This window comes from Scardinius erythrophthalmus, assembly GCF_964197995.2.
Source record: "Scardinius erythrophthalmus genome assembly, chromosome: 23".
In the NCBI taxonomy this organism is placed as follows: domain Eukaryota; kingdom Metazoa; phylum Chordata; class Actinopteri; order Cypriniformes; family Leuciscidae; genus Scardinius; species Scardinius erythrophthalmus.
The window spans coordinates 5,241,842-5,269,499 of NC_138243.1; the positions used below are offsets into that span (position 1 = coordinate 5,241,842).

At 46.1% G+C, this 27,658-nt stretch overlaps 1 protein-coding gene across 5 annotated transcripts in view; it reads left to right on the top strand.

Annotated features, from left to right (window-relative positions):
- sec31a (SEC31 homolog A, COPII coat complex component) overlaps window positions 1-27,658 on the top strand; it is a 40,170-nt gene that overhangs the window by 11,328 nt on the left and 1,184 nt on the right. Inside the window, exons 14-27 of one of the 5 annotated variants that reach the window (XM_081354832.1) lie at window positions 3,980-4,199; window positions 4,324-4,502; window positions 6,343-6,469; window positions 8,434-8,579; window positions 11,352-11,525; window positions 20,577-20,726; window positions 20,810-20,905; window positions 21,103-21,196; window positions 22,404-22,721; window positions 25,156-25,188; window positions 25,717-25,775; window positions 25,862-26,113; window positions 26,215-26,325; window positions 27,481-27,552. In XM_081354832.1, the coding sequence (XP_081210958.1) occupies window positions 3,980-4,199; window positions 4,324-4,502; window positions 6,343-6,469; window positions 8,434-8,579; window positions 11,352-11,525; window positions 20,577-20,726; window positions 20,810-20,905; window positions 21,103-21,196; window positions 22,404-22,721; window positions 25,156-25,188; window positions 25,717-25,775; window positions 25,862-26,113; window positions 26,215-26,325; window positions 27,481-27,552 (2,031 nt within the window). The remainder of the gene's footprint in view (window positions 1-3,979; window positions 4,200-4,323; window positions 4,503-6,342; window positions 6,470-8,433; window positions 8,580-11,351; window positions 11,526-20,576; window positions 20,727-20,809; window positions 20,906-21,102; window positions 21,197-22,403; window positions 22,722-25,155; window positions 25,189-25,716; window positions 25,776-25,861; window positions 26,114-26,214; window positions 26,326-27,480; window positions 27,553-27,658) is intronic. The other 4 variants (XM_081354834.1, XM_081354833.1, XM_081354835.1 and 1 more) reach the window with 4 other exon arrangements.

The window sequence follows — 27,658 nt, forward strand, 5'->3', positions numbered from 1 at the left end:
AACGAAACAAAGAGCCGCTCCGTCTGTCTGAAAACAGACGAGCGAGACACATAAGCTCTTAACGCCCTGACTGGGCAAAGGGAGCTTTCGTCCATATTTCCTTCAGTGACCGGCAGGGCAGACAGGGAAATGACCTGTGCTCTGAACGGTGTATTGAGGGATTTAGGAACATAACCGTGCTTAGGTTTGAGTATAACCCTAGAGTCATTCGGCCCAAATTCCATGCACGTCGCGCTTACTGAGAGCGCGTGTAAGTCCCCTATGCGCTTCACTGAAGCGAGACCCAGAAGAAACGCTGTCTTGAAAGACAGGTGTTTAAGATCAATCTCCTGCAAGTGCTCAAATGGATGACCTTTCATGGCTTCCAGTACCGTAGAAAGGTCCCATATAGGGACTGTGGGAGGTCTGGGAGGATTCAGTCTCTTAGCTCCACGAAGGAAGCGAATAACTAAATCATTCCTTCCAATAGACTGGCCGAGCGTGGTCGAGGAGAACACTGCTATGGCCGCTACATAGACTTTGAGCGTGGAGGGGGACCTGCCCTTATCCAACAGCTCCTGTAGGAAGGAAAGAACCTTTGTCACACCGCAATGCAGGGGTGACACACCACGAGCTGTGCACCAGCTAGAGAACACTGACCATTTTGAGGCATAGAGACGTCGCGTAGACGGAGCTCTGGCCTGTGTGATAGTGTTTAGCACTCCCTGTGGGAGGTCAGCGGGTACCTGTTGATGGCCCACACATGGAGGGACCACAGCTCTGGGTGAGGATGCCAGATCGAGCCGTTGGCTTGAGAGAGGAGATCCCTCCTCAGAGGCACTGGCCACGGGGCGGTGCTTGCTAACTGCATCACAATTGGGAACCAAGGTTGGCTCATCCAAAGTGGGGCTACAAGCAGCACTGAGCATCCTTCTTCCCTGACCCGCTCTACCACCTGAGTCAGGAGGGAGACGGGGGGAAAAGCGTAGAGAGGATGGCGAGGCCACTCGTGGGTCAGCGCGTCCTTGCTCTCCGAGAAAAATTCCGGACAGTGAGCGTTTCCCTGAGACGCGAACAGGTCTACTTCCGCTCTGCCGAATTTCTTCCACAGCAGTTGGACTGTCTGTGGGTGCAAAGACCATTCTCCTGTCGGAAATTGCTTCCTGGACAGTCTGTCTGGTCCTATGTTTAGGAGGCCTGGCACGTGCGCTGTTCTCAGCGAGAGCAGGTTGCTGCGGGCCCATATCAGGAGGCGCCTGGTTAGCCTGTACAGAGACAGGGACCTGAGGCCGCCCTGGCGATTTATGTAGGACACCACTGAGACGTTGTCTGAACGTATTAGCACGTGGTGTCCCTGTATGAGGGGACAAAAGCGCGTGAGCGCTTTGCTCACTGCCAGCATTTCGAGGCAGTTGATATGTAAGAGCATCTCCCGCTTTGACCATAGGCCAAAAAACGACCTTGACCTTGACGCGAAGCTGACCGGAGGCCCACGCTGAGCGTGGTACTCTCTTTCTGAGCCAGAACTGCAGTGGGCGCATGCGCAGAAGGCCCAACTGGAGAACTGAAGATGCTGAGGCCATCAGACCGAGCATCCTTTGAAAAGCTTCGAGAAGGACTATCACGCCGCAGCGAAACGAGCCGGCTGCGCGCCGAATGTCCAGTGTGCGCTGAGATGACAGGCGCGCTGTCATTAGCAGCGAGTTCAGCTCTATTCCCAGAAAAGATATAATCTGTCTGGGGAAAAGCGAGCTCTTTTCCCAGTTCACTGCGAGACCGAGATTCTCGAGGTAATCGAGTAAAATGGTCCTGTGCTCTACGAGCTCTGAGTGAGATTGGGCTAGAATCAGCCAGTCGTCCAGATAGTTCAGCACTCGTATGCCCCGTAATCTGAGGGGTGCGAGCGCTGCATCCATGCACTTCGTAAATGTACGGGGTGCCAGGGACAAGCCGAAAGGCAGGACTGTGTACTGATATGCCTGGCCCTCGAAGGCGAATCTCAAAAATCGCCTGTGACGTGACGCTATCTGTATTTGAAAATACGCGTCTTTTAGATCTATTGACACAAACCAGTCCCCCTGGCGGACGTGCGCGGGGATTTTTCTGGTTGTTGAAAAAGACGCCCGGCTCTTTTAGTGCAATGAGAGTGTGTGTCGCGGTGGCGAGCACACACACAAGGCATAGTAAAAGAGAAAAAGGATACAGCACCGGATAGCGCAGCAGGAAGGCGATGAAGGCGGCGCGGCCAGCAGATTCTCGACTCGTCCCGCTGAAGTGCTTCTTCAACAGCGCGGCTTCTTCTCGGATCCAGCGATGTGAGTTGCTTCGCTGAAGGATGAAAAATCAGAGATATAATGCCTGTGAGCGGTATTTATAGACCTAAGCCACGCCCGTTTCGGCGGGACGTGACGCAGAGGGCGCAAAGCGCCCTCATTGGGTCTGACGTCACTCTAGGTCTCGCTCGATAGGCTTAAGCAGTTGCCAGCAGACCAGCCAATAGGCGCGCGAGCTGCCTCGCCTATGTCTGTATGCTGCCGCAACGCGTTTTACATTAATACAAAATTAAAGGATAATTTTTTGGCTTCAGTATTCTCGTGGAAAAGGATTTTCCCCTAGCGTATTCTACGCAGTACGAGAGTATCTCTCGTAAGAGAACCTGCGTCCATAGCAACGCTCTGTTTTTCTGGTGTGTTCGCAGCGGTCTGTTATCAAGAAATAACCGATCGCATTCTACATTGGAATTCAAAATCTGCTGCTTAATATCTTATTACAAACATGTTTGTGTCCTAATTTCATAATGTGAAGTTTATATGAGCAGCGCAACTCAATATTTTGTTTTGTTAATTTATATTTTGGATATTTAAAGAAGTTTTACTGTTTAAAAACTGGACAAACTTTTGTGTTTGGGGTTTAAAATGTAAAAATTAAAGATTATATTAGTAAAACTCAATGTGTGGCTTTTGCACTTTTTAAAGTACACTTTTACACATAAATACCCTGATTTAGGGTTTTTAGTTATAAACAAAAATCAAATTGAATTTTTAAAAAAACCTATCCGATTAATCGATTAATCGAAAAAATAATCGTCCGATTAATCGATTATCAAAATAATCGTTAGTTGCAGCCCTAACTGTGACATGAAGCATGTGCAAAGTAACATATTTTAGCAACTGTGTGAAAGTGAATTGCACATAACTGGCACAATACCGGTATAATATCTTTGGGTTTCAATTTGCGTCACGACTAACTTACGTCATCGTTTTTAGATACCTCCGTTTTCACAGTCCACCCAACAGCGTGAAAGAGGCGTTCTCATATGAATCCACTTTGGAAAGCGTTTTCAAAAAGCTTCGTATTTGTTAAAAAAAAATGCCGTCTCAGTGTGGACAGGAGACCAAAATGGAGAGAAAAAGATGTATTTTCAAACGGAAACATATTAATGTGGACAAGGCTCTCATAATCAACTTATGACGGATGCAGGAGAAATGGGCAGGAATAAAGATCTGAGATCTGAGCGACTTCGACTTGTTGGTGTTATGTAGCCATTGTTTTCAGTTTTCAAGTAGGCGTTGTTTTCATTGTTGGTTTGTTGGTTCATTTGGCATATTTGTTTAGGTTTGTTTAGTTTTTTGTTTCAGAATGTTTAGATTTATTTGTAATGTCAATTGGTCAAAATTAGTCAGGAAGAGGAAGCCATGCTAATGTTTTTGTATGTCACTTTTGTATTGGGAACACATATTCACTATTAACTATGACTTTTTCCTCAATAAACTCCTAATTACTGCTTATTAATAGTTAGTAAGATGGTTGCTAAGTTAAGGTATTGGGTGGATTAATGGATGTAGAATATGGTCATGCAGAAAATAAGGCATTAATTAATGTGCTTTATAAGTACTAATAAACAGACAATATCCTAGTAATATGCATGATAATAAGCAACTAGTTAATAGTGAGAATTGAACACTTTGAATAAAGTGTTACCTATGATTTTCTAACCCAGGTTGAAGAGAAAAGCCCTGTCGAGATCGAGGAAGAGACAGAACCTCCTGCCACAGAGACGCCTGACCTAGACGAGATTCCTGTTGACGATGATGAAGAGCCCGTTGATAAAGAAGAAGAGCCCGTTGATGAAGAAGAAGAGCCTGTTGTTGAGGAAACATCCAACATAGACGTTACTCCAGCTCCAACCTCCGAGGCCGTTAACCTCAGAGTTAGCCAGGGCAAGTTTCTTTTTAAGGACCCTACCTGATATAACAACAGTTGATTGATCAAATAACACTAGGAGTCGAATTCTGTTTTTACTTTTCATGAATTGCTGAATTTTTCATGCTTGCTGCGTTCCAGATATCGACGGGCTGATCACGCAAGCTCTGCTCACTGGGGATTACGAAGCTGCTGTTAATCTCTGTCTCCATGACAGCCGAATGGCCGACGGCATCATCCTGGCTATTGCTGGCGGTCCTGAGCTTCTGGAAAAGACTCAGAGGAAATACTTCACCAAAACTCAGAGCAAAATCTCTAAGGTGAGGGGCGAGGGCTGGGCACGGACACACAATTCACGTTTTGATTCGATATCGATTCACAAGCATTCGATCGTGATTAATTGGGGCCTATCAGATACAGTACATGGCAAATTTCCTCAGAAAAATTAAATAAAAATCTCTCAACTAATGCTTAAAAATATACAGGGAATCCCAGTTGGTGCATTACTATAACATTAAGGGTTAAAATTAAAATGATTTGTATACTACTTACATTTAAATTACACATAAGGATGTTTTTGTGCATTATAATAATACATTTTTATTAGAGATGCACCGATTGATCGGCTGGTGACCGGAATTGGCCGATTTTCACGTGATCGGCCGTAACCGGCGACCGGCCGGTCAGTCTGACAAATGCCGATTTTATGCCGGGCAAATGCACTCGGGCGCCGCATGATTAACATCGCGCAACATCAGCATCACACGTGCACATGGAGCACATGTAGAAAACCTCGTGAATTACGTCCGTTCAGACTGCAAGCGCGTATTTTTTTCGGCGTGCATGTTAATCATTGAGTGCATTCACAACGGAAGCAGGAGCAGCGCGAGCGTCAAGCAGGAGCGTCGCGAGCAGTGAAGCGCGTGTTTCGGCGCCGAGTCTATTTGCTGCACTGCTCACGCTCAATTAAAGGGAAAGCACACTTTTGATGGAAAATAGCCTAAATAGGGTTTCACAAAAAAAGTGCCCAAAATGTATAGAATTTGCGTGTTTTAACAAGAACTGGAGTAGGCTATGTCAGAAAAGAAAACAAAGACTAATATTTATAGAAAATGTACCCATTTAAACTTGTTTTATTATTCAGTTTGTACAAATGATTGCAATAGGCCTGTGTGTGTGTGTGTGTGTGTGTGTGTGTGTGTGCTTTGAGAAATATCTTAATACTGCAAGGCTATATTTATTTTATTTATTATTTATATATTATTTTATTGCCATTCCCTGTTTTCATACAGACGTTTCGTTTGCTAAATACATACATATATATATATCTTCCACAACACTGCACTTTAGATGTGTGTGAACTATGCAAATTGTAAAATGTTTTATTACAGAAATTATATAAAATAAATATTTGTGTGTGCTGTAAAGTGGTTAGAAAAAATGAAATCGGAATCGGCTAAAATCGGTATCGGCAGGTCAAACCTAATGAAAAATCGGAAATCGGAATCGGCCCAGAAAATTGTAATCGGTGCATCTCTAATTTTTATAGACAATTATGTTTCTTCTCATTTTTTTATACATATATAAACATTGACATCTTGGCTGTCACAACATGGATTTATTCAAGCATATATTGAAGGACAGGTTGAGTAAATGCTCTTCTCTAGAATTTTTCTTGCTAACTTACAAGCCTTGGACATTAAATGTTTTTTTCTGAGGTAAATATAAAATTACGTGACATTGTTTACATGCCGTTTTATTGACATCTTCGAGCAGTTGAAACACTACAATGCTTTGTTCATTCATCTACTGAACAGCATGGACTGAAAGATTGATTCTTGGCATTTAAGAACCGATATTGGTTCAAAATGAGAATTGATTTAAAAAATCTGTATTTTCAGCCCAGTTCCCACTTCTGTTCTTCAGTACTAGTTATGAATCCTTCTCATTCTTTTGTTATTTGGACCAGAACAAGAACCAGTCCCTTTATAGTTATTGAATTAATAAAATATTTATGCAGACTTTCAAAAACATGGAAAAACATGGGTCAATAATTACACTTTCACAGATGTGTTCTGAATGTGTAATATTGCACTCAAATGATCTGAAATGCACATCTAGACATTTACCACATTAATGTCGGGTCTCGATGTGTTTCAGCTCATCAGTGCCGTGGTGATGAAGGACTGGTCGGATATTTTGGAGACCTGTGACCTCCAGAACTGGAAGGAGGCTTTGGCTGCAGTGATGACGTACGCCAAGCCAGACGAGTTCTCCTCACTGTGTGGTGAGTCTGCTGACTTTACTTAATGTTTCACACTACAGTTCACATTACAGCTCGACAGCATTAGACCGAATGATTGCTGGTCTGACAAGGTCAAGCGTTATATAATGAACTGGTGCTACTGTTAGAGAACTACATGGATATCTATCAGGTCAATACAATATTTTAACCTGTTGAGTAAAGCCGGGTTCACACTGTACGATTTTGGCCTCGATTTAGATGTCTGAGTCCTAAAAGATTCCTCGTCTTTGATTAGTAATTTGAGATATTTACCGACAGCCGACTAATGACCGTTGCCTTCAGATCTTTAATTCTGGCAGTGTCAGAGGTTTAGAGGCACAGTCCTGCAGTGTGTCTTCTACGACAACCGTCAAATCAAACACCAATAGGAGCGCAGAACCTGATGTTAGTGTATTAGTGTGACAACAACAAACCACCACTTGCTCCACACACACACACATCTTCGTTTTTTCCCCATTTTTCTTTTCAAGAGAAGCCATGAACAAAATTAACGCTATAGATTTTTGTTTGCTAGCCGCCGTTTCTATCCTGCATGTAACGCAGATCACGACACTGAAGGATCATGGATTGATGATGTAAATCTCTGACGAGTCTTCTTTACCGCATCTTGACTGCCGTACAGTCGGACATTAACAGGGTTGGGAATCGGATACTTCAGTTCAGGAATCTATAACTATATTTGTAATGTAAATTTTATTTATAAAGTGCAGTGTTATTTTACATTTGATTACAGTTTCTGTACCTGAAAATCTTAAAGCACTGATTATATCAATCGTAATTTTTGTAGAATTATTTGTGATTGTTAATTTGATTGTTCTTTTTTAAATTACTGAGTGTTTACTTGTCTTTAATAATGCTTGAAATTTATATTAGTTAGGTTGGGGTATTTTCAAACCATAGGCATAGGTTCCTTATGTTGGTGTTGTTAGCCTATTGATTTTTGTTCATGATATTCAGCCACAACAAAATGCTTCGCAATAAGACTTAGAATAAATGTGAACATCTACTTTTTTTCACCTTAATGGAATCGAAATTAGTTAAAATTCAAACATTTCCCAACATGTGACATGCTAACAGCGAGAATCATGTTCACACAGTCTGACCAGCATCAGTCATAAAGGACTATTATAAATCTCACAGTGTGAACTGGCTTAGGAAAAATCCTTCTCTGGGTCGCTTTTAAATCTTGCCAACTCTAAAAATCCAAGCCAGTGTTGATTCAGAATTTATTACAGACTCGTTACTTTCCATTTTTGCATGTAAACACTGCTCTGGTCACTTTTGAGTTTTGTTCATTTTCCCCGGAGTGTTGCACGGTCCAGGGTCAATATTCACACCCTTTATTACAAATAACTCTCAGCTTCACGCTACTCTCACACTATATATTCACCATGCATGCATATATGCAATTTGCTGTTATTTGTTTTTTTCTTTATTGTTTTCAACCAAAAGTGACAGCTTTAATTTTGACTGGATGATTATATGTGACCCTGGAGCCAAATCAGTCATAAGTCACACGGGTATATTTGTGGCAATAGCCAACAATTCATTGCATGGGTCAAAATTAAAAAAAATTATTTTGTGCCAAAAATCATTAGGATATTAAGTAAAGATCATGTTCCATGAAGATATTTAGTAAATTTCCTACCGTAAATATACCAAAAAATTATTTGTGTGAGTGAATGCTGCACAATCGCACACATTAATGAACAACTTTAAAGGAGATTTTCTCAATATTTTTTACCCTTGTGACTGGTTTTGTGGCCCAGGGTCACATATTGAATATTTTTTATATATTCATAGTGATTATATTGTATAAATATATAAAATACTGTATTGTATATTATATAATATGCCACTATGGCTTAGTTTTGGTTTCACCTATTGTCATAGCTGTTTGTGTGTGTTTAATGTTAGCCTGAATGTGAGTGTGTGTTCCTCTGCAGGTCTGCTGGGCTCCAGGCTGGCGGCGTCTGAGGACTCGACGCTGCAGGATCAGGCCTGTCTCTGCTACATCTGCGCCGGCACAGTCGAGCAGCTCGTCGCCCACTGGGCCAAAGCACACGAGTCCAGCGGCCCACTGTCACTGCAGGTCAGGCCGCACCGCAGGAACACACTCACACACTCACACAGGACTTTAAAGCTGCATGTGTAATATATAGGAGGATCTGTTGATAGAAATGCAGTAACTATGTTCTCAGAGGTGTATAAAGACCTTACAAAATGAGCCCTTACATTTAAATATTCATTTTGCACCGCCATGTTTCTACAGTAGCCCTAAACTGCTCTATAGAGCACGTTTCGTCACTATGTTGTTCTTCGTGTAAAGAAGCTAGCTAAATTCAGCGAATAAAACACTGACACAATACCCGGCGCCATTGTTTCAATGGACGCCGAAAAAGCTTTCGACCGTGTCGAACTGGACTACATGTTCGAAGTGTTAAGAAGATTTGGTTTTAAATCCACTTTTATAGATTGGGTGAAGATCTTGTATAAGATGCCTGTAGGCTCTGTCCTGACAAATGGTCTTTTATCCACACCATTTAAACTCACACGTGGTACTGCTCAGGGCAGTCCTTTATCACCTTTGCTGTTTTCCTTGGCTATAGAGCCGCTTGCGATAGCCGTCAGACAGAATATAAATATAGAAGGAACTTTAATAGGAACAAAACAGCACAAAATTTTATTATATGCCGATGATATTCTTTTAACTTTAACAGATCCCGATAAATCAATTCCAGCATTGATTGACTGTATTAAAGAATTTGGACAAATATCAGGGTATAAGGTCAATTTTGAAAAGTCAGAAATAATGCCTTTAACAAACAGTGGTCAGGTTGAGCCTGCTTATGTTAAACCCTTCCGCTGGTCGCCTAAAGGATTTAAGTATCTAGGAATAAAAATCACACCCAAAGTTGGTCAGCTGTATGCGGAAAATATCAATCCTTTAATTAGTCACATAAAAGAAAAAGTTACAAGTTGGAAAAAGCTTCCTTTATCAATGCTTGGTAGGATTAACCTTACTAAAATGGTACTACTTCCAAAAATTTCTTATCCAGTGTCAATGCTTTTTGTGTTTTTGAACCCAAATGATCTTAAGGACATTAATAAATTGATATCAGACTTTATCTGGGCAGGCAGAAAACCTAAGATTAAAATGGATATTTTACAACTTCCAAAACAACAGGGTGGGTGGGGCTTACCAAAGATTGAGAATTATGTACTGTCTATTCATGCTAGAATTGTTTCAGTGTGGGCAACTGAACATGATGTGACACCTTGGCTTGAGATTGAAAAAGTAATTAGCCAACCCTTCTGTCTTATAAACTTATTAGATAAACGGGCAAGAGAACTGCCACCCGCTGTTAAAGACAATTACCTAATTAATAATGTTATCAAGACATGGAGTATTTTAAAGAAATTATTTGGGAAGTCTCAGGCTCTTAACTTTCTTACAATTCTGGTAGATATCCCAGATTTAACAGCAGAGGGCGCTGGTCTCAATCTCAAGTCTTGGCAAGAAGCTGGTATTAGGAGAATGTATGATCTGTGGGACAAAGGTAAATTCAAGACATTTGAAGATATAAGATCTCAATATAATATACCTGCCAAAGATTTCTACAAGTATCTCCAGATCAGGCACTACGTAAAATCAAAGACTGGATCCCTGGAGCTACCAACGAACTGTTACTTGCTTGAAAAAACTCTATTGGACTGTCAGAAACGTGGACGTTTTGTGTCTAGATTCTACTCTGAGCTACAGACTCTAACAGTAGACAAACTGAAACACTTACGAACAACTTGGAATATGTTGCTTAAAATGTCAATTGACTCTGAGTCGTGGGAGGAAATAGTAAAACTGCCCTCCAGAATATCAATCTGTAATAGATACAAAGAAATGCAGTTCAATATTCTGCATAATGTTTACATATCACCTTATATATACAGCAAGTACACTCCAGGTGTTTCTCCGAACTGTCCTAAATGTAACGCAGCTAAGGGCACTAGATATCACTGTCTTTGGGAGTGCAAGAACATCAAGGTATTTTGGCAGGCAATATGCAGGGAAATCAGTTTGGTGATTGGACAGACAGCCCCACTCAGCCCACTCATGTGCCTACTGGGGCTTATACCTGACCCTCTGAGAGCTCACAAAGAGACTGTTCAGTTTCTCTTAATGCTGGCTCGAAAGGCTATAATGATCAAATGGGTTAGTAGCGATGCCCCCTCTAATCAGATGTGGAAATCTCTGATATCAGAAGTTGTAACTCTAGAAAGATTGAGGTATTGTCTCAATGGTAAATCGCACGTTTAAAAAATGGGAGAATATTCTAAAATGTTTGAAGATTAAAAGGTCATAAACACAAACTGGATAAAATGTAGGTACAATCATATGATGAGATGCTGTATGTAATTTAATTTTGTTTTCTGTGCTGTTCTTTTTTTTTTTTTTTTTTTTTTTTGGGGGTTCTAATATGTTTTGTTTGAAATAACGAAAATGTTTAATAAAAAGAATATAAAAAAAAAAAAAAAAAAAAAAAAAAAAAAACACTGATACAATGATGAACACGTAACAATAATTACATAATTTATCTTTGTAAAGAAACCTCATTGCTTAACTGGCTACACTCTGCTGTCTCAGACGACGACATCACTTCCTGTCGGCCACGGAACTTCTGTTGGTTGCAATTCGCAACCTCACCACTAGATGCTGCTAAAAATCACACAATGCACCTTTCAACCATCATGTTTTTATTGGGCTTGATAATGAGTCTCGTTGGTCTTGTGTACGGAGCACAGCATGAGCATTGCAGGATGGGTCAGTGGACTGATGTAGCTGTATGGTGATCACCTGTGTCTGTAGGAGCTGGTGGAGAAGGTGGTGGTCCTGCAGAGAGCAGTGGTGAAGACTCAGAACGGGGTTTCTCCTGATATGGGTGCGCTGCTGGCAGAGAAGATGAATCAATACGCCAGTCTGCTGGCATCTCAGGGCAGCTTACAGACGGCCATATCCTACCTGCCTGCCAACACTGAGCAGGTAAGCATTTATTATGTGGGAAATGTTCCTTAGAGGGATAGTTCACCCAAAAATGAAATGAAATCATCCTAGGTGTATATGACATCCTTCTTTCAGACGAATACAATCGTTTTAGTTACAGTGAGGAAAATAAGTATTTGAACACCCTGCTATTTTGTAAGTTCTCCCACTTGGAAATCATGGAGGGGTCTGAAATTGTCATCGTAGGTGCATGTCCACTGTGAGAGACATAATCTAAAAAAAAAATCCAGAAATCACAATATATGTGATTTACGCCCTTTAACTAATAATTAATAGTTGATTTTAAAGACCATGATTGAATGGAGTCTCTCTAACGCTGGGGTCTCGTGTGTTTTGGGTCTCTCTAACGCTGGGGTCTCGTGTGTTTTGGGGCTCTCTAACGCTGGGGTCTCGCGTGTTTTGGGGCTCTCTAACGCTGGGGTCTCGTGTGTTTTGGGGCTCTCTAACGCTGGGGTCTCGTGTGTTTTGTGTCTCTCTAACGCTGGGGTCTCGCGTGTTTTGGGTCTCTAACGCTGGGGTCTCGCGTGTTTTGGGGCTCTCTAACGCTGGGGTCTCGTGTGTTTTGGGGCTCTCTAACGCTGGGGTCTCGCGTGTTTTGGGGCTCTCTAACGCTGGGGTCTCGTGTGTTTTGGGGCTCTCTAACGCTGGGGTCTCGTGTGTTTTGGGGCTCTCTAACGCTGGGGTCTCGTGTGTTTTGGCTCTCTAACGCTGGGGTCTCGCGTGTTTTGAGTCTCTCTAACGCTGGGGTCTCGTGTGTTTTGGGGCTCTCTAACGCTGGGGTCTCGTGTGTTTTGGGTCTCTAACGCTGGGGTCTCGCGTGTTTTGGGGCTCTCTAACGCTGGGGTCTCGTGTGTTTTGGGGCTCTCTAACGCTGGGGTCTCGCGTGTTTTGGGGCTCTCTAACGCTGGGGTCTCGCGTGTTTTGGGGCTCTCTAACGCTGGGGTCTCGTGTGTTTTGGGGCTCTCTAACGCTGGGGTCTCGTGTGTTTTGGGGCTCTCTAACGCTGGGGTCTCGTGTGTTTTGGGGCTCTCTAACGCTGGGGTCTCGCGTGTTTTGGGGCTCTCTAACGCTGGGGCCTCGCGTGTTTTGGGGCTCTCTAACGCTGGGGTCTCGCGTGTTTTGAGTCTCTCTAACGCTGGGGTCTCGTGTGTTTTGGGGCTCTCTAACGCTGGGGTCTCGCGTGTTTTGGGGCTCTCTAACGCTGGGGTCTCGCGTGTTTTGAGTCTCTCTAACGCTGGGGTCTCGTGTGTTTTGGGGCTCTCTAGCGCTGGGGTCTCGCGTGTTTTGGGGCTCTCTAACGCTGGGGTCTCGTGTGTTTTGGGGCTCTCTAACGCTGGGGTCTCGTGTGTTTTGGGGCTCTCTAACGCTGGGGTCTCGCGTGTTTTGGGGCTCTCTAACGCTGGGGTCTCGCGTGTTTTGAGTCTCTCTAACGCTGGGGTCTCGCGTGTTTTGGGGCTCTCTAACGCTGGGGTCTCGTGTGTTTTGGGGCTCTCTAACGCTGGGGTCTCGTGTGTTTTGGGGCTCTCTAACGCTGGGGTCTCGCGTGTTTTGGGGCTCTCTAACGCTGGGGTCTCGTGTGTTTTGGGGCTCTCTAACGCTGGGGTCTCGCGTGTTTTGGGGCTCTCTAACGCTGGGGTCTCGCGTGTTTTGAGTCTCTCTAACGCTGGGGTCTCGCGTGTTTTGGGGCTCTCTAACGCTGGGGTCTAGTGTGTTTTGGGGCTCTCTAACGCTGGGGTCTCGCGTGTTTTGGGGCTCTCTAACGCTGGGGTCTCGTGTGTTTTGGGGCTCTCTAACGCTGGGGTCTCGCGTGTTTTGGGGCTCTCTAACGCTGGGGTCTCGCGTGTTTTGGGGCTCTCTAACGCTGGGGTCTCGCGTGTTTTGGGGCTCTCTAACGCTGGGGTCTCGCGTGTTTTGGGGCTCTCTAACGCTGGGGTCTCGCGTGTTTTGGGGCTCTCTAACGCTGGGGTCTCGCGTGTTTTGGGGCTCTCTAACGCTGGGGTCTCGCGTGTTTTGGGGCTCTCTAACGCTGGGGTCTCGCGTGTTTTGGGGCTCTCTAACGCTGGGGTCTCGCGTGTTTTGGGGCTCTCTAACGCTGGGGTCTCGCGTGTTTTGGGGCTCTCTAACGCTGGGGTCTCGCGTGTTTTGGGGCTCTCTAACGCTGGGGTCTCGTGTGTTTTGGGGCTCTCTAACGCTGGGGTCTCGCATGTTTTGGGGCTCTCTAACGCTGGGGTCTCGCGTGTTTTGGGGCTCTCTAACGCTGGGGTCTCGTGTGTTTTGGGGCTCTCTAACGCTGGGGTCTCGCGTGTTTTGGGGCTCTCTAACGCTGGGGTCTCGCGTGTTTTGAGTCTCTCTAACGCTGGGGTCTCGCGTGTTTTGAGTCTCTCTAACGCTGGGGTCTCGCGTGTTTTGAGTCTCTCTAACGCTGGGGTCTCGCGTGTTTTGAGTCTCTCTAACGCTGGGGTCTCGCGTGTTTTGAGTCTCTCTAACGCTGGGGTCTCGCGTGTTTTGAGTCTCTCTAACGCTGGGGTCTCGTGTGTTTTGGGGCTCTCTAACGCTGGGGTCTCGCGTGTTTTGGGGCTCTCTAACGCTGGGGTCTCGCGTGTTTTGGGGCTCTCTAACGCTGGGGTCTCGTGTGTTTTGGGGCTCTCTAACGCTGGGGTCTCGTGTGTTTTGGGGCTCTCTAACGCTGGGGTCTCGCGTGTTTTGGGGCTCTCTAACGCTGGGGTCTCGCGTGTTTTGGGGCTCTCTAACGCTGGGGTCTCGCGTGTTTTGGGGCTCTCTAACGCTGGGGTCTCGTGTGTTTTGGGGCTCTCTAACGCTGGGGTCTCGCGTGTTTTGGGGCTCTCTAACGCTGGGGTTTCGCGTGTTTTGAGTCTCTCTAACGCTGGGGTCTCGCGTGTTTTGGGGCTCTCTAACGCTGGGGTCTCGCGTGTTTTGGGGCTCTCTAACGCTGGGGTCTCGCGTGTTTTGGGGCTCTCTAACGCTGGGGTCTCGTGTGTTTTGGGGCTCTCTAACGCTGGGGTCTCGCGTGTTTTGGGGCTCTCTAACGCTGGGGTCTCGCGTGTTTTGGGGCTCTCTAACGCTGGGGTCTCGCGTGTTTTGGGGCTCTCTAACGCTGGGGTCTCGTGTGTTTTGGGGCTCTCTAACGCTGGGGTCTCGTGTGTTTTGGGGCTCTCTAACGCTGGGGTCTCGCGTGTTTTGAGTCTCTAACGCTGGGGTCTCGCGTGTTTTGGGTCTCTCTAACGCTGGGGTCTCGCGTGTTTTGGGGCTCTCTAACGCTGGGGTCTCGTGTGTTTTGGGGCTCTCTAACGCTGGGGTCTCGCGTGTTTTGGGGCTCTCTAACGCTGGGGTCTCGTGTGTTTTGTGTCTCTCTAACGCTGGGGTCTCGCGTGTTTTGGGTCTCTAACGCTGGGGTCTCGCGTGTTTTGGGGCTCTCTAACGCTGGGGTCTCGTGTGTTTTGGGGCTCTCTAACGCTGGGGTCTCACGTGTTTTGGGGCTCTCTAACGCTGGGGTCTCGCGTGTTTTGAGTCTCTCTAACGCTGGGGTCTCGTGTGTTTTGGGGCTCTCTAACGCTGGGGTCTCGTGTGTTTTGGGTCTCTAACGCTGGGGTCTCGCGTGTTTTGGGGTTCTCTAACGCTGGGGTCTCGCGTGTTTTGGGGCTCTCTAACGCTGGGGTCTCGCGTGTTTTGGGGCTCTCTAACGCTGGGGTCTCGCGTGTTTTGAGTCTCTCTAACGCTGGGGTCTCGTGTGTTTTGGGGCTCTCTAACGCTGGGGTCTCGTGTGTTTTGGGGCTCTCTAACGCTGGGGTCTCGTGTGTTTTGGGGCTCTCTAACGCTGGGGTCTCGCGTGTTTTGGGGCTCTCTAACGCTGGGGTCTCGCGTGTTTTGAGTCTCTCTAACGCTGGGGTCTCGCGTGTTTTGGGGCTCTCTAACGCTGGGGTCTAGTGTGTTTTGGGGCTCTCTAACGCTGGGGTCTCGCGTGTTTTGGGGCTCTCTAACGCTGGGGTCTCGCGTGTTTTGGGGCTCTCTAACGCTGGGGTCTCGCGTGTTTTGGGGCTCTCTAACGCTGGGGTCTCGCGTGTTTTGGGGCTCTCTAACGCTGGGGTCTCGCGTGTTTTGGGGCTCTCTAACGCTGGGGTCTCGCGTGTTTTGGGGCTCTCTAACGCTGGGGTCTCGCGTGTTTTGGGGCTCTCTAACGCTGGGGTCTCGCGTGTTTTGGGGCTCTCTAACGCTGGGGTCTCGCGTGTTTTGGGGCTCTCTAACGCTGGGGTCTCGCGTGTTTTGGGGCTCTCTAACGCTGGGGTCTCGCGTGTTTTGGGGCTCTCTAACGCTGGGGTCTCGCGTGTTTTGGGGCTCTCTAACGCTGGGGTCTCGCGTGTTTTGGGGCTCTCTAACGCTGGGGTCTCGCGTGTTTTGGGGCTCTCTAACGCTGGGGTCTCATGTGTTTTGGGGCTCTCTAAAGCCGCTTGTCCACCAGCGTCCGATAAATTTTTGTTCCGACGCGACGCCTGTGACGTTTTCGCTGCTTGGGTGCGGGGTTTGTGGGCTGGAATAAATATGAAACCATAGCAACGGCCATACACAAAGTCTCGCCGCCGAGTTTCCATTGGCTGCTGCCCCGCGTTTTGACGCTCTCATTTGCATAAAGTATCCACCGAGATACTTTTTTGACGCGCTGCTGTTGACCAAATCGACGCGACGCGACCCATCATGCTTTGCGGGGGCGTTTTTGCTGCCTGACGTAGTTCCATAGGAAATGAATGGGCTTTGGCGTCGCGTCAGAAATCTCGACGCTGGTGGACAAGCGGCTTAACGCTGGGGTCTCGCGTGTTTTGGGGCTCTCTAACGCTGGGGTCTCGCGTGTTTTGAGTCTCTCTAACGCTGGGGTCTCGCGTGTTTTGAGTCTCTCTAACGCTGGGGTCTCGCGTGTTTTGGGGCTCTCTAACGCTGGGGTCTCGTGTGTTTTGGGGCTCTCTAACGCTGGGGTCTCGTGTGTTTTGGGGCTCTCTAACGCTGGGGTCTCGTGTGTTTTGGGGCTCTCTAACGCTGGGGTCTCGTGTGTTTTGGGGCTCTCTAACGCTGGGGTCTCGTGTGTTTTGGGGCTCTCTAACGCTGGGGTCTCGCGTGTTTTGGGGCTCTCTAACGCTGGGGTCTCGCGTGTTTTGAGTCTCTCTAACGCTGGGGTCTCGTGTGTTTTGAGTCTCTCTAACGCTGGGGTCTCGCGTGTTTTGAGTCTCTCTAACGCTGGGGTCTCGTGTGTTTTGGGGCTCTCTAACGCTGGGGTCTCGCGTGTTTTGGGGCTCTCTAACGCTGGGGTCTCGTGTGTTTTGGGGCTCTCTAACGCTGGGGTCTCGTGTGTTTTGGGGCTCTCTAACGCTGGGGTCTCGTGTGTTTTGGGACTCTCTAACGCTGGGGTCTCGCGTGTTTTGGGGCTCTCTAACGCTGGGGTCTCGTGTGTTTTGGGGCTCTCTAACGCTGGGGTCTCGCGTGTTTTGGGGCTCTCTAACGCTGGGGTCTCGCGTGTTTTGAGTCTCTCTAACGCTGGGGTCTCGCGTGTTTTGGGTCTCTCTAACGCTGGGGTCTAGTGTGTTTTGGGGCTCTCTAACGCTGGGGTCTCGCGTGTTTTGGGGCTCTCTAACGCTGGGGTCTCGCGTGTTTTGGGGCTCTCTAACGCTGGGGTCTCGCGTGTTTTGGGGCTCTCTAACGCTGGGGTCTCGCGTGTTTTGGGGCTCTCTAACGCTGGGGTCTCGCGTGTTTTGGGGCTCTCTAACGCTGGGGTCTCGTGTGTTTTGGGGCTCTCTAACGCTGGGGTCTCGTGTGTTTTGGGGCTCTCTAACGCTGGGGTCTCGTGTGTTTTGGGGCTCTCTAACGCTGGGGTCTCGCGTGTTTTGGGGCTCTCTAACGCTGGGGTCTCGCGTGTTTTGGGGCTCTCTAACGCTGGGGTCTCGCGTGTTTTGGGGCTCTCTAACGCTGGGGTCTCGCGTGTTTTGGGGCTCTCTAACGCTGGGGTCTCGCGTGTTTTGGGGCTCTCTAACGCTGGGGTCTCGCGTGTTTTGAGTCTCTCTAACGCTGGGGTCTCGCGTGTTTTGGGGCTCTCTAACGCTGGGGTCTCGTGTGTTTTGGGGCTCTCTAACGCTGGGGTCTCGCGTGTTTTGGGGCTCTCTAACGCTGGGGTCTCGCGTGTTTTGGGGCTCTCTAACGCTGGGGTCTCGCGTGTTTTGGGGCTCTCTAACGCTGGGGTCTCGCGTGTTTTGGGGCTCTCTAACGCTGGGGTCTCGCGTGTTTTGGGGCTCTCTAACGCTGGGGTCTCGCGTGTTTTGGGGCTCTCTAACGCTGGGGTCTCGTGTGTTTTGGGGCTCTCTAACGCTGGGGTCTCGCGTGTTTTGGGGCTCTCTAACGCTGGGGTCTCGCGTGTTTTGGGTCTCTCTAACGCTGGGGTCTCGCGTGTTTTGGGGCTCTCTAACGCTGGGGTCTCGCGTGTTTTGGGGTTCTCTAACGCTGGGGTCTCGCGTGTTTTGGGGCTCTCTAACGCTGGGGTCTCGCGTGTTTTGGGGCTCTCTAACGCTGGGGTCTCGCGTGTTTTGGGGCTCTCTAACGCTGGGGTCTCGCGTGTTTTGGGGCTCTCTAACGCTGGGGTCTCGCGTGTTTTGAGTCTCTCTAACGCTGGGGTCTCGTGTGTTTTGGGGCTCTCTAACGCTGGGGTCTCGTGTGTTTTGGGTCTCTAACGCTGGGGTCTCGCGTGTTTTGGGGCTCTCTAACGCTGGGGTCTCGTGTGTTTTGGGGCTCTCTAACGCTGGGGTCTCGCGTGTTTTGGGGCTCTCTAACGCTGGGGTCTCGCGTGTTTTGAGTCTCTCTAACGCTGGGGTCTCGTGTGTTTTGGGGCTCTCTAACGCTGGGGTCTCGTGTGTTTTGGGGCTCTCTAACGCTGGGGTCTCGTGTGTTTTGGGGCTCTCTAACGCTGGGGTCTCGCGTGTTTTGGGGCTCTCTAACGCTGGGGTCTCGCGTGTTTTGAGTCTCTCTAACGCTGGGGTCTCGCGTGTTTTGGGTCTCTCTAACGCTGGGGTCTCGCGTGTTTTGGGGCTCTCTAACGCTGGGGTCTCGCGTGTTTTGGGGCTCTCTAACGCTGGGGTCTCGCGTGTTTTGAGTCTCTCTAACGCTGGGGTCTCGCGTGTTTTGAGTCTCTCTAACGCTGGGGTCTCGCGTGTTTTGGGGCTCTAACGCTGGGGTCTCGTGTGTTTTGGGGCTCTCTAACGCTGGGGTCTCGTGTGTTTTGGGGCTCTCTAACGCTGGGGTCTCGTGTGTTTTGGGGCTCTCTAACGCTGGGGTCTCGTGTGTTTTGGGGCTCTCTAACGCTGGGGTCTCGCGTGTTTTGGGGCTCTCTAACGCTGGGGTCTCGCGTGTTTTGAGTCTCTCTAACGCTGGGGTCTCGCGTGTTTTGAGTCTCTCTAACGCTGGGGTCTCGTGTGTTTTGGGGCTCTCTAACGCTGGGGTCTCGCGTGTTTTGGGGCTCTCTAACGCTGGGGTCTCGTGTTTTGGGGCTCTCTAACGCTGGGGTCTCGTGTGTTTTGGGGCTCTCTAACGCTGGGGTCTCGCGTGTTTTGGGGCTCTCTAACGCTGGGGTCTCGCGTGTTTTGGGGCTCTCTAACGCTGGGGTCTCGCGTGTTTTGGGGCTCTCTAACGCTGGGGTCTCGCGTGTTTTGGGGCTCTCTAACGCTGGGGTCTCGCGTGTTTTGGGGCTCTCTAACGCTGGGGTCTCGCGTGTTTTGGGGCTCTCTTTTGGGGCTCTCTAACGCTGGGGTCTCGTGTGTTTTGGGGCTCTCTAACGCTGGGGTCTCGTGTGTTTTGGGGCTCTCTAACGCTGGGGTCTCGCGTGTTTTGGGGCTCTCTAACGCTGGGGTCTCGCGTGTTTTGAGTCTCTCTAACGCTGGGGTCTCGCGTGTTTTGGGGCTCTCTAACGCTGGGGTCTCGCGTGTTTTGGGGCTCTCTAACGCTGGGGTCTCGCGTGTTTTGGGGCTCTCTAACGCTGGGGTCTCGCGTGTTTTGGGGCTCTCTAACGCTGGGGTCTCGCGTGTTTTGGGGCTCTCTAACGCTGGGGTCTCGCGTGTTTTGGGGCTCTCTAACGCTGGGGTCTCGCGTGTTTTGGGGCTCTCTAACGCTGGGGTCTCACGTGTTTTGGGGCTCTAACGCTGGGGTCTCGCGTGTTTTGGGGCTCTCTAACGCTGGGGTCTCGCGTGTTTTGGGGCTCTCTAGCGCTGGGGTCTCGCGTGTTTTGGGGCTCTCTAACGCTGGGGTCTCGCGTGTTTTGAGTCTCTCTAACGCTGGGGTCTCGCGTGTTTTGAGTCTCTCTAACGCTGGGGTCTCGCGTGTTTTGGGTCTCTCTAACGCTGGGGTCTCGCGTGTTTTGGGGCTCTCTAACGCTGGGGCTCTCTAGCGCTGGGGTCTCGCGTGTTTTGGGGCTCTCTAACGCTGGGGTCTCGCGTGTTTTGGGGCTCTCTAACGCTGGGGTCTCGCGTGTTTTGGGGCTCTCTAACGCTGGGGTCTCGCGTGTTTTGGGGCTCTCTAACGCTGGGGTCTCGCGTGTTTTGGGGCTCTCTAACGCTGGGTCTCGCGTGTTTTGGGGCTCTCTAACGCTGGGGTCTCGCGTGTTTTGGGGCTCTCTAACGCTGGGGTCTCGCGTGTTTTGGGGCTCTCTAACGCTGGGGTCTCGCGTGTTTTGGGGCTCTCTAACGCTGGGGTCTCGCGTGTTTTGGGGCTCTCTAACGCTGGGGTCTCGCGTGTTTTGGGGCTCTCTAACGCTGGGGTCTCGCGTGTTTTGGGGCTCTCTAACGCTGGGGTCTCGCGTGTTTTGGGGCTCTCTAACGCTGGGGTCTCGCGTGTTTTGGGGCTCTCTAACGCTGGGGTCTCGCGTGTTTTGGGGCTCTCTAACGCTGGGGTCTCGCGTGTTTTGGGGCTCAGTTTGTTGCTGTTTTAGATTGTGTCTGTAAGGTTTAACGTCAGCTTTGCGAATGTGATGTTTGTTTTGTGCTGCAGGTTTCTGTTCAGCAGCTGCGAGATCGTTTGAGCAGAGCTCTGGGACAGCAGACGCCTGTGGCCACAGTGACCGGCACGCAGAACACACACCAAACGCAGACACACACACAACCTCCACAGCCCGCTGCGCCGCCTCAGTACTACCAACAGGTACGAGAGACACTCACATACAGCTGGGAAACACACACGCGGGTGCTTTATTTGACTCCAGCGTGTGTTTGTGTTGTGTTCAGGGTAGATCCGCCACTACTGTCACGTCCTGGAGTAACCAAACCCCCACAGCTCTGCCCAGTGTCCCTCGCCAGCCTGTGCCCGCCGCAGACCCGCAGGTACACACACCGACAGAGCTCACACTCAGACACAGGCTACACACACCGCACGAGCAATACTCCATCAGAAGGATCATTGGATCAGGCTGTGACAGAAGGCTCTCCAAATACACGTGTGTGTGTGTGTGTGTGTGTGTGTGTGTGTGTGTGTGTGTGTGTGTGTGTGTGTGTGTGTGTGTGTTTCTCTCTGTTCTCAGGCCGAGTCCACATCTACAGTCTTCGGCATTCAGTCTCCAGTGATGGCGTCAGTACCCGCCTCCACTCCATTCATGTACTCGCAGCAGTACCAGAGTAAGTGCACTGACACAGTGTGTGTGTGTGTTACCAACATGAAAATGTTTATGAATTACATAAAATAAATTACATAATTGATTTGAGCTATTTTCGTTTCAAAAGTAATTCGTTTATGGCCATTAAAAAATATGTTCTATATAGTGTGAATTTAGGGCAATTTTATTTTAGTATTATTTATAATATTTATTCATATTTTTAATGTTTTTTTGTTTATGTTTTAGTAAATTTGTTCTGTGCTTTTGTCGTGTTTACTAGATTCCCCCCCCCCCCCATATATTTAGTTAGCTTTCATTTATTTCAGTTTCACGTTTAGTAATGTTAGCTCTTCAGCTTAAATTTATTAAGTGCTGTAGTGATGTTGTAAATTTGAAGGCCAACCCGTAACTTCGCATCACACTTATTCCCTCCTTTTGGATTATTTACAAAAGAAATAAGCTCTGTGATCAACTAAAGTTTATGATACTTAAGATCATTTTCACAAATGAACAAGTTTAATGAATTTTGATGTCTAAATACAATCAGTTAGGCTATAAACGAACTACAGCACAGTCACATGAATTCAACGTCACACCATTAAGCTTCCGACTCTTTCAGTGTTTTTTCCCTGAGAGTTCGAGTTATTAAACTTTGCAAGAGCGAGATTATAAACACAAGAGGCTGTGAAAGTGTTTAATGTCCCCAACAACTTCTGTAGTCTCATTTAGACACTTGTTAGCAACACGTAAAAGCTTTAATAAATCATGAAAATTATCAATTATAATCATTATATAATTATATAATTATCTGGAAATTGAGTAGTTTTTGTGAGAAATAAGCACACTGGTTTGTGGTGATCGTGTCTTGGTCAGTGAGCATCTGTGTGGGACACCCTTGGAAATGCATGGAAATCTGCTAGAAACGCTTCAGCTCGGCTAGATCAGCGCTCCACGCTCCAGTCTTGTTATTTGTGGAGTTCTAACTTGAACTGCAGAGGTTAAACTTAAGCAGTGCATGCTTTTTTTTTGTAAGAATGCTGTAAATTCTTTGCATGAACCTTATTCTTATGTATTCATATGTATGTTAATGGCTAAAGATAATTCCACTAGAGCTGTTTCGGATGTACTGAATTAATATGTGCACGCATGTAACTGCGGCTGTAATGTGAAATATCTCGATAAATGACTAACTGCATATGCCTGTTCTCTCCTCTCCTCACCAACATCAGACTACCCCCCTGTTCAGCAGTTCACACCCGGCATCTATCAGCCTGTGCCGTACTCTTCCTCCACGGCCTCTCCTCTTCCTCCTCCTCCTTCCTCCTCCTCCTCTGCTGTCTATCCTCCACACTTCATGCACCCTGCCTCCTCTCAGCCAGCAGCTCCTCCTCTGGTGTCTGGGTCTTTCTCTTCTCCTGCTCTGTCTTCTGGCGTGTGTTTCCAGCATGGCGGGCCGGGGTCGCCCTCAGCTTATCTTCCTCCTCCAGTAGCCAGAGCTCCAGGTACTCAGAACGATCCCGCACTGATTCCAGCCTCCCAGAGAACAGGTCTGAAACATACCAGACATGCTTGATCAATCTCAGCAATCAGTATTAACACACATGTGTGTATATATATATATATATATATATATATATATATATATATATATATATATATATATATATATATATATATATATATTAGGGGTGTGGTGAGATTTCTCGCGGAGTGAAAAGCTGTCTCGCCATGACTGAGCGTGAGGGTAAAGTTAGCATAGAATATGCCACCGCTACATTCACATTACATATTACGGGCACCGCCTCCAATGTGGTTTTGCTGTTTTTTTAAGAACAAAAACCATAGCAAACTATTGTAAAGGTCTGCTGTGCTCATCCAGCACGAGTTGCAGTCGCACACAGGAATCACAGTTCACTGATCGCGTAACGATGGCGGAGGATTCGTTGCGCAACAGAGCCTAAAACGTCTGATAAATGTCTTATCTTGTTGAATGCGCTCCGCACCGCCGCTCCTACAGAGTACGTGCGATCAAGAATTTGAAAGTAAAGCACGAGCTCCCTGATGCACATAAATTAGGCTGCATACATACAGTAGCCTGTCTCCCGATATCAAACCTATCTTTGGACAGTGCAGTTGTGGCTCTGGTCTCTGTTCGCACTTTGAATATTGAGAGAGTACTTTGATTATGACTTGCAATAAGACCTTGAAAAAAAACTGTTATTTAATTTTTATTTATACTGTTTTTATTTCTGTGTTCAATTTGTGGAAAGGAGTTCAGTTAGGAGGTCACACACAGCCTCAGTCAGAAGTTCATGTACAGTATAAGGTCTGAAGAGACTCGTGTGAAATCATGCAGGAGAAAAGCCAGTCAGTTGAGTTTGTGGCAAAACCTTTTACAATGCTTGTATATTGTTGTCTTTCAATGCATTTGATAATTCATACCCATAAAGTAGAACTGAAATGACATTCATTACAAGGTTATTAAAGGCACAATATGTAACTAAGCTAAAATCACTATATATGTTATGTATATTTTTTTTAGTTGTGTACTTACATTATCCCGACTGTTTCCAACAACTTTCAAACCAGGAGAAATTTTAATTTAATTCGAAGTCCTGTTTCTTTATTTCCGTTTTGTCGCAGTCAATGACGTCATATCCGCGTTGTCCCTGGTTTCCGCTCGTGCTGCCATGGCAACCAGAGCGACAGACGTGGACAATGTAGTTCGCAATGTCTATTTGCACGCTGTTGTTGTTTCGTTCAAACATTACGGACCATGGCAAGCAGACTTTGGATAAAAAAGGATAACTAAAACGAGAGTCAATATCAGCGCGGTGTTTTCGAGATGCCGAGAGCTCCCATAGACAGTATACAAACGAGAGCTCCACGTCCGAGACTTCAACCGCTCCTACATGTACTTATTAAACAGGTGAGCACATTTACATAAAACTAATCAATGTTTTATAACGTTCAACAATGATAAAATGTCAGAATATGATCTGTATGTTATTCTAATGTTGATCTAGCTTACTGCTAGTCTCATACAGACAAACTAACACATTAATTTCAACACACTCAAATGCAGTTTAGTGTGATAGTGTAATGTTAGACCAAGTGAAACAGCGCTGCGTTACCTCACAAGTTTAATTTGTCTAATAAACTGGCCTGTGAGTAGTAATTCAGCGTGTAGTTCGGTAGAATGAAATGTCCGTATTCCTTTTATATCCGAGGGACTCGCGTCGCGTGTGGAGCTGATAGCTGTCTCTTAGCAATCCTGAACTGCTTCATATTACAGTCATGATAAAAGCATCGATGTATTCAGTCATCCATAAACATTATTAGATCGGTCGGCTTGACGTTGACGACAAGATCCATAATTCTTAGCAAATGTTGCGTCATCAAACTATGCCTTTGTTATTGTAAGAGGTTAGCGACCCCTAGTGGAGAAAAAAATGACACACTGTACGTTTAATTAAAACATTTCGAAATGTACCTTCAGACTTTTGTCATTGAGGATTTCTATAAAATATTGTGCAAAAATCTTGTCTTGTTCTCGTGAACCCAATCTCGTGTCTCGTCTCGTGAGATAGTGTCTCATCACACCCCTAATTCTTCTCAATCTCAAAGAAGCATTTGGTATTTATGACCAAAATACTGCATCAGAATGCATTAAAAACTGTCCGGTGGTGGTGTGACATGCTCCATTTAAAACTATTTTTAGTATTTTGTTAATTCAAACTTGTATGACCTCATATTAATTAAAAGACTGCATGGATGTTTGTAGTGCAGGGCTATATGTGAACAGACCGACAGGTGATTAAAAGTGGTGATCAGTCGAGTTGCACAGTTAAAAATGGTTACCAGTGTCTGTATTTCTGTTTATTATATAATTATTCACTTAAATGTTAAACTAATATCTTCATGTTGATTAAAAATAAGTTCTTGGACAAGTTATACGTCAGCTACCTTGTTTATTCACAGGAGGATTAAACCAAGACGCCTGGTCTTTGGAAGGTGAACTATAAAGAGATTTTTAACAATTTAATATGGTGGACCGTAATTGTCCAGCTCAAATTATTAATGAATAATTCTAACAATCAGTGAGGCACTTTTCTTTTCTCACATTGATGATTTTATTTTTCTGAAGTGATTCTAAAATGTATTAATCACTAATTGTGAAGTATTTATATACCGAATGTAATGATCATGTAGTGGCTGAAAATAAGCAATGGGTTTGCTCTGCATTTGCATGGTAAGTAATGTAGGCCAGTGGAAGCTTCCAGAACCTCACTCTGGCTTTAGCTTATCCTTTACATTGGTTGTCCAAGACATTGATTGTTTTCTTGTGTTCTTGTGTTCATTGATGCCTGCAGAAAACAAATCCCTAACTAGTCCTACAGTAGCTGTGATTAAGAACCTGCTTGCGATCAGGGTGTTGTGATAAACCATAACGGGTCTATGCTGGCATGAACCTCTCAGAGGTACAGCGGGCTGGAAGGTTTTGAAATCTAAACTGAGAAGATCTGTGTTGTTCTGCTTTAGGACCTCAGAACGGCTGGAACGACCCCCCCACTCTCAACAGAGCTGCCAAAAAGAAGAAGGTGGGTTCGGCTGAAGATCCTCTTGCTCGTTACGTACATGGATTTGGCTTGATTTGAAGAAAACATGCTCTGTTTTTGGTCTCCAGATCCCAGACCACTTCACTCCACCAGCACCCATCACCGCCCCCATTATGGCCCCTGTAGGGGAACCTCAGGCCCCTGCTGTCCCGGGCATGCACACCCTTCCACCGCAACAACAGGCCCCAGATCAGCACGCGGGCCCAGCAACCTTCACCCCCATCCATCAGCAGCCACCGGGACCCCCATGCAGGAATCCCAACATGCCTCAGGTTAACATGGAAGGGGCGCCTGGAGCTCCAATTGGAGATGTGATAAAGGTATTAGTTCATGTGACATTAAAAAACCCTTAAGTGGTCACATACTCTTTGTCTTTTCCCCATGTTATATGTTATTCTGTGTTCTCTCCCGTCCACATCAGTCCATCCCCACTGAGAAGATCACCAAGAAGCCGATCCCCGAGGAACACATGGTCCTGAAGACCACATTTGAGGGACTGATCCAGAAATGTCTGGCCGCTGCTTCAGACCCGGTTTGTTTAAATGACACTAATTAAAGCAATCTCATCTGTTTTATCTTTTCTCAAATTCCTTTTTTTATTTTTATTCTGTTGTTTCTGTTTAGATTTTTATAGATTTCTTTTTATATATATATATATATATATATATATATATATATATATATATATATATATATATATATATATATATATAAATAACAGCAGCAGCGAAACAGATCTATTCCGCCAAGACCAAACATATCAACATTGTCAACTCCTTTTACCCTCTGGTGCTCTTCGGTCATTTTTGACTGAAAAATTGTACGTTTTAATTTTTTCATTGTTTTTTACTTCATTGTAATGGTGCAAAACTTGGCTATGTGAACAAACAAATCATGGGCATGATTCAAAAAGGTTAAATGGTCAGGTAAAAAAATAGTTACTGTCACACTTGTGCTCCTCACGGTCAAAAATGAGCGCATTGGAAATGAATGGGAGACGAATTTCATCTAGTGGAAACTTTTGGTACTGCAGCCGAACAACATCTGACCGAAAGCTCATTTTTTGAGATATCAACCTCAAATTTGGAACACGACTTTTTTTTATATATTTATGGCTTTGATTTTCTTGCAGTTTTAGAGTAAAACGTGATTTAAAAAATGTTTCATATAAAAATTTTAAATTGTATTTTTGTGCATTTTTCATAACAATACACGTAAAATTCTGTTACTTTTTTTAAGTTCACATTTTTTAAACTTTTGTCACTTCAGCAATAATCTGCCAAGTGTCGTCTTTGAAAAGAGATCAAACTTCAGTCTGTGCTCTGCATTCAAGATTTATCACAGTTTAAGTTAGAAATTTCAGAAAGTGAATAAATGAATTATAAATACAGTGTAAATATAATTAAGTATTAAAAAAATCCCGTAAAAATACAAAATATTAAATAAAAAACTAAAATATAGTATACTCATGTCATTGACAAAAAGAAAATACAAATTCGGTCATTCTTGACCGACACACACGAAGAGCACCAGAGGGTTCAGAAGAACAGCTTAGGAAGTTATCAACAACAATAATAATAATAATAATAATGATGTTTGTTTGCTTATTCTTCTGCAACTTCTGTCTGTCCATTTTCAAACTCCCCAGCATTATAAATAACCAAGTTTTCCCCCTTCATCCTCACAGCAAACCAAGAGGAAGTTGGATGATGCTCATAAGAGGCTTGAGTATCTCTATGACAAGCTGAGAGAACAAACAGTGAGGAACACACACACTTTTATTTAAAGCCTCAAAATGCTGCTTTTTTTTACCGCCGTTGTTTATATATTGTAATTTGCACAGTGATTTTCCAATCTGTTGTCTG